At 36.6% G+C, this 6,312-nt stretch overlaps 2 protein-coding genes across 2 annotated transcripts; both read right to left on the reverse strand.

Annotated features, from left to right (window-relative positions):
* Positions 1 to 57: 57 nt before the first annotated feature.
* Positions 58 to 3,199, reverse strand: LOC132182184 (MDIS1-interacting receptor like kinase 2-like). Its single transcript, XM_059595372.1, has 2 exons — positions 790 to 3,199; positions 58 to 446 (listed from the first exon to the last, which is right to left on the reverse strand). The coding sequence occupies exons 1-2, from the start codon at positions 3,197 to 3,199 to the stop codon at positions 58 to 60; spliced, it is 2,799 nt and encodes a 932-aa protein (XP_059451355.1).
* Positions 3,200 to 3,750: 551 nt separating this feature from the next.
* On the reverse strand, positions 3,751 to 6,305 carry LOC132180979 (uncharacterized; the record flags this gene model as incomplete). The annotated part of the gene is given in 5 exon segments (XM_059593999.1): positions 3,751 to 4,198; positions 4,310 to 4,388; positions 4,779 to 4,946; positions 5,717 to 5,806; positions 6,165 to 6,305. Coding segments are annotated over 5 exon segments (570 nt in total). The 3' UTR covers positions 3,751 to 4,070.
* Between the last annotated feature and the right edge of the window lie 7 nt (positions 6,306 to 6,312).

The following is a 6,312-nucleotide window of genomic DNA, read 5'->3' on the forward strand; positions in this document are numbered from 1 at the left end:
TTTTTTATTCGTACAAGTTCATCAAACAATATGATACTCAACCTAACAACAAGCACTTCATAATTGAGTTTCATCCCCTGATCCAGCCATATTTATTTCTTGGTTCCTTAGCTGCCATAGTGAAAATGCATGTAAAGGCTTGGCTATTGGCTTCTTTCGAAAAAGAAATTCTTGAGACACGTATTTCATTGTAGGCCGAGACTTTGGTTTGTTCTGTAGACATGCAAATGCTATTGCAGCGACAAGAAAAATATCCTGTGCAACCAGATAAGTTGGAGGTGGCAAACGTTGGTCTAATATTTCATGTAACATCACGTTTTGAGAAGACGGTGATGCTAATGAAGTTAAGAGTTCCGTTGGATGTCTTCCCATTAATATTTCCAATGCCACCACTCCAAAGCTATAAACGTCGCATTTTTCAGTAACTTTCATTGTATAGGCCAACTCTACATAAAAAAAAAAAATTAAAAAATTAAAAAAAAAATTAAAAAATTAAAAAAATGTAGAAACCTTTCTTCTTTTTTTTCTTTTTTTTTTTTTTAATTTTTAATTTTTAATTTTTAATACAGTGAAGTTGGTCAAAACTTTCCATTGCATTAAAATTATATAGTGAAAGTGGTTGTTTGCAATCATGCATGAATTGATTCAAATAGTAAATGATAAGGCAATCCTAAATATTAGGAAAATCATTTATTCCACTTGTCGAGTTCAATGTTTTAAAATAATAGGCAGGACTGAGAAAAATAAATAAATAAACATATAAATTATAGCAACAAAAGAATTGTTCACCTGGAGCAATATAACCGTAAGTGCCCGCAACTAATGTTTGATTGGAGGAATGAGGATCAAGGAGTTTAGCAGTGCCAAAGTCAGAGACAAAAGCCTCTAGTTTCGAGTTCAATAAAATATTGTTGCTTGTTATATCTCGATGAACAATTGTTGGAATGCATTCATGATGCATGTAAGATAAGGCATGGGCGATGCCTTTGATGATGGTCACCCTCTTGCTCCAATCCAATTCTATAGCTTCAACGTCATTGCTCAGGACATAAAATAGGCTTCCCCTTTCCATATACTCATAAACCAAAAACATGCATCGTTTATGTAAACAAAACCCATGAAGTTTTATAATGTTTCGATGCCGAATTTCTGTTAACACTTTTACCTCATTCTTGAAACTCATATCAAAAGTTGGATTCTCAGCCTCCAACTGATGAAGTTTCTTCAAGGCAATCACTTTGCCACCAGGTAATTTTGCTTTGTAAACGCTGCCATAACCACCTGTTCCAATACAATATTTTATGTCAAAGTCCTCGGTTGCTTCAATGATATCTTCGTATGCAATATGTCCATCGTAATTCCATATCGAGAACAAGTTCCCATTCTTTGTTTCTTTTGAGTTACACTGGGTCTTCTTAACCTTGCATCTCGAGTGAAGAAAGCCGCCAAGAACTATGAATCCAAGAAAAATGGCGATTGGAACCAAAATTTCTAGTTTGGTTATTCTTGATTTGTTAGTAGTCGGGGATAAAGTCGGGGAAAACTCAGGGCAAGGAGGGAAAACCTTGAAGCTACCATTGCATAAATCCTTGTTGCCAATTAACATGCCGGATGCATAATCTGAATTATAATATTGACATGGAATTGCACATTTGAACGAATTATATGACAAATTGAGACTCACATAAGAAGCAAAAAAAAGGGGAAGATAGCCGGTTAGATTATTTTGATCGAGAAACAAAAGATCCAAATTCTTCAAATTCTCCATTTCAACCGGGATGGAACAATTGATTTGATTTGCACTAAGCATCAAAGCATGCAAACCAGTTAAATTGCCTATAGTTGAAGGGATTGGACCACTGATTTGATTCCTGGAAAGGTCCATTTTGAACAAGTTCTTCAACATCCCCATTTCTGATGGTATGGAACCATTGATTTGATTTCTTGAAAGGTCCAAATAATTCAAAATACTTAAATGGCCTAGAGTCGAAGGGATTGGACCAATGAGCTTGTTATTGCTTAGGTCCAAGTAGGCCAAATCGTTTAGCATTCCCATTTCTGATGGTATGGAACCATTGATTTGATTCCTTGAAAGGTTCAAAATACTTAAATGGCTCAGAGTCGAAGGGATTGGACCAATGAGCTTGTTATTGCTTAGGTCCAAGTAGCGCAAATTGTTTAGCATCCCCAATTCTGGTGGTATGAAACCATTGATTTGATTTCCATGCATATCCAGACCCGTGAGATTAACTAAAAGCCCAAGAGATGAAGGGATGGGTCCAGTGAATGCGTTTTCACTCAAATGTAATTCAACGAGATTTTTCAAGTATCCCAACTTTTCAAGGATGGAACCATTGAGATGATTTCTAGACATATCCAGATGGGTGAGATTGGTTAAGAGACATAAAGATGAAGGGATTGGTCCAATGAAGTTATTTTCATTCAAATGAAACTCAACCAGGTTCTTCAAATTTCCCAATCTTTCAGGGATGAAACCAGTGATTTGATTAAAAGAAATGTCAAACCTCACTAATTGGGTGAGGTTTGCAAGTAAAAGAGGCAGCGTACCTGTCAAGTTATTGTTGGACAGATGAAGGTGAGAGAGTCGCGATAGAGTACCCATTTCAAGTGGAATACTCCCTTGAAGATTATTGTTGGACAAATCAAGATAAGTAAGTTTCGATGGAGTACCTATCTCAAGTGGAATACTCCCTTCAAGATTATTGTTGGACAAATCAAGATAAGTGAGTTTCGATAAAGTACCTATCTCAAGTGGAATACTCCCATGAAAATAATTACTAGACAAATCAAGAAAAGTGAGTTTCGATAGAGTACCTATCTTAAGTGGAATACTCTCCCCAAAATAATTATGGGATAGATTAAGACGGACTAAATTAGGGAAGAAAGAGAAGTTGAGATTTAACTTATCTAGATAGATCTGATTATTAGTCAAGTGAATCTCTGTAACGCTTCCACCAGCATTGCAAGTAATACCAGCCCAGTTGCAACGAGTTGAGGTATCGTTGCTGTTCCTGTAACCACTCCACCATCCCGCCTCCAGAAGAGCCTTTGCTTCTAGTTGTAGTGCTGATAATTCAGATGCTCCCACAAAATGAGCTCCACTATCCAAATAAGTTCCACACAACAGCATACATGCTAAGACCACAAGGGAAATGGAAACGAAAACGGAGGATGCCATGTTTACAAGTGTATGACTGATGAGGGCAATCACAGAAGGGTTGATTGTCACGTATTACTCGGGACACTTTAATAAGAAAGATAGAGGGGACAGACTTTGTGGACTGGGAGTGAAGGTTCAGACCAATTATGTTGTGTTGACGTTGAATGAATGACTTCCAACGTAATTCTCACGAAATTCTTGTCCTTTCGAATCCTATGGAACTGCAAATTTTCCACCCTTATGCTTTCTCTGAAACCATCTTGGAAATTTCCTCCCACTTGCATGGTCGTTGGATGACTTGACTATTAGCCATGATTAATTTACAGGTCCCATATGAGGCAAACACAAGGAAATTCTTGTCTTTTCAAATCCTATGGAACTGCAAATTTTCCACCCGTATGCTGCTTCCCTGAAACCATCTTGGAAATTTCCTTTTGAGTATGATTGATGAGGGCAATGGCAAAGGGTTGATTGTTATGTTCACACGACTTGGGACATTTCCATGCGAAAGATACAGAGGGATTGCGAGTGTGTGGAGACATAAGGACTGAAAGTCAAGGTTTGGTTTGGAAAAATTTAATAATTCTCGTTCCATTGCATCCGTCGAATTGCAGAATTTCACTGGAATTGTCCCACAATATTTCCAAGGAATCATCTGGGAAATGGGTTTGATTTAGGTGCTTTAAAAAAAAAAAAAAAATTACACAGCATTTTCAGTAGTTTTTTCAATAGTCGCGGGACTAGCTGCAAAACTTGCTCTTCGAAGCAGGGCTCCCTGTCGAAGATACATAAAATGAGGCATAAGATTGTAGACTCATTAAACATTGGAAAGCAAGTAGAAAAATGGTATGAAGAACAATATGATTAAAAATAATATACTTCTGCAATTTCAGTTCTCCACAATGAATTCTTGAATTTCTATTCCTGTATGACGTGCCCCTCCCTGTAATCTCAGTATAACTTCGTCTCCAACTTCAAGTGAGGTCACAGGGATTGCTGTTTTTTGTAACCCAGCCCCTGCAGAAGATGGGATCAAGGTTCAACCCTATCATATGAGGAAAAAAATAAAATGAAATAAGAAAGTTGACAAACTAGAAACCAGTTGTTGAACTCAGAAAAGAAAAAAACCTTGGCAAGGACAAACAAGGGCAACCGTTTCTGCATTTTGTAGAAGGATGCTGTAAAGAGTTTGGTTATCTGAATCTCTCTGCAAGAGCAGAATATAGATTGTAAAAGAGTATTACCAATTAGGTCTATTATAGTAGCAACAACTTCAGACATATTACAATTTCTAGGAGATATGAAAGATTAGCTAGATGACAAAGCAATATCCAACCAAGAACTTTTTTCTCCCGGAAAAATTATGCAATAGCATTTGCAGGGGCATAATAGCAACACAAATCTAGAATATGGGGGGAAAGCAAGGTTAGGAGATATTCAAACATATGAGAGATACAAGGCTGAGTGTTTTGTGGGATGTTGGGAGGGGGTTGGCAGTGTTTTTATCTTACATTTTTCAGTCACTGAGAAACTAAGAAAACTTCACTTGATTAAGTGTTATGAAACTATTTCTCTCAGTCCAATTTAAGACACAAACCTTTGCCTCAACAAGAATGAGTGGTCTAGTCTCTATCTTCACTCGCCCAACAATTGCAGTTCGTTGTTGGCCTTTTTGATCAACTACTATGACCTCTTTGCCCGTTTTTAACTCAGAAAGGTAGCAAGTCTTTCCTCCTGGAATGGCAACATAGGCATGTACTGGTCCCTGTACAGTTCGAAAGTATACTTGTAAGCAAGGCTGAATAATAATAAGGACATTAAACTGTCACCTAGGAAATGGCTCTGACAACTTTCAACTACTATTTGTGGCTGACTGGAATATTTATTTGTTTACGGAATAATTTCCTTTGCTTTACCAAATGGTAGGAAAATGTCCTATTTTCTGGGGGAAAAAAAAAGTGGTTGTTCACGGTTGCATCCCTTATTCACCATCCAAGAATTACAGAAAATGAGGCATATAATTCTAGACGCAGTTCAGCTAAAAAAGAGTAGCATATGTGCATGTGACAAGCTCTGTTGTCATAATGACCTCATAATGCTTAACAATATTCAGAATGGGTAAAATATATGATACTAGTACACGCATGAGAAAAACAAGATTTTATCACTTCTACAGAGTTTGAAGACAACTTCAAAATTTATAAAGGGTTCATCACTAACTACAATGAAGAATTTTACATGATCCTAAAACATTAAGAACCAAGTAGACTCATTATAAATGGTATGAAAAGTAATATAAATAAAAATGATATACTTTTGCGTTTCTGTCAGTTCCCAAGTTTTGCACAACCATGGTAGAGCATGATAAGTTGAAGTAATCAAATGAAGCTTTATAAGTTAAAGGTACTAAAATGGGTCACCATTAACTTGAGGATTGATATGCCAAACCATTGGGTTTAGAGTACTTACCAAGATTTACCATGAAAAACAATTCATTGAAATATCATCTCTAACAAATTCAAAGCCAAAACTTACCGCATTAACTCGAAAAGGCCTGCTTGCAATATAATTTGACTCCAAGCATTCTGAGTGCACAAGAAATAATCCCCTTGCAAGAGATCCAACCTAAGGAACACAGATCATAATATAACGGCATTCCAATCAGTTAGCTCAATAGTGAAATTTGCCCATCGACCCCAAACAACACTTAAGGGGGTGAATACATGTTTTCCCATAATCACAACCAACAAAATATTTCAACCACACACAATATCACCAAAATTAAGTAAAGCAATAAAGAGATCAAACACAATAATTTTAGTGACGAAGTGGAAACTTTTTGAAGAACACTTCAAAATTAAAACTAATTTACAACTAAAGGTTTACAACTAACCCAATTTTGACACTGAATATGCCAACATAAATTCTAACAAATAATAAGTCATGCGAGGAGCAAATTATAGACGAGAAAACAAAAGCATACCAGAAGTCCTTCACCAGGTCTCATGAGGCTACAAAGATCCACACAAACTCGATCCCCCATTCCAACTACTTGAACTCGAGTTACAGTAGCTTTGGTCAAGCTCATGAGATTGCTCAATTCATTTCTTCTGTCAAAATAGTCCTGAAAA

Source organism: Corylus avellana, chromosome ca5, assembly GCF_901000735.1.
Source record: "Corylus avellana chromosome ca5, CavTom2PMs-1.0".
Lineage (NCBI taxonomy): Eukaryota > Viridiplantae > Streptophyta > Magnoliopsida > Fagales > Betulaceae > Corylus > Corylus avellana.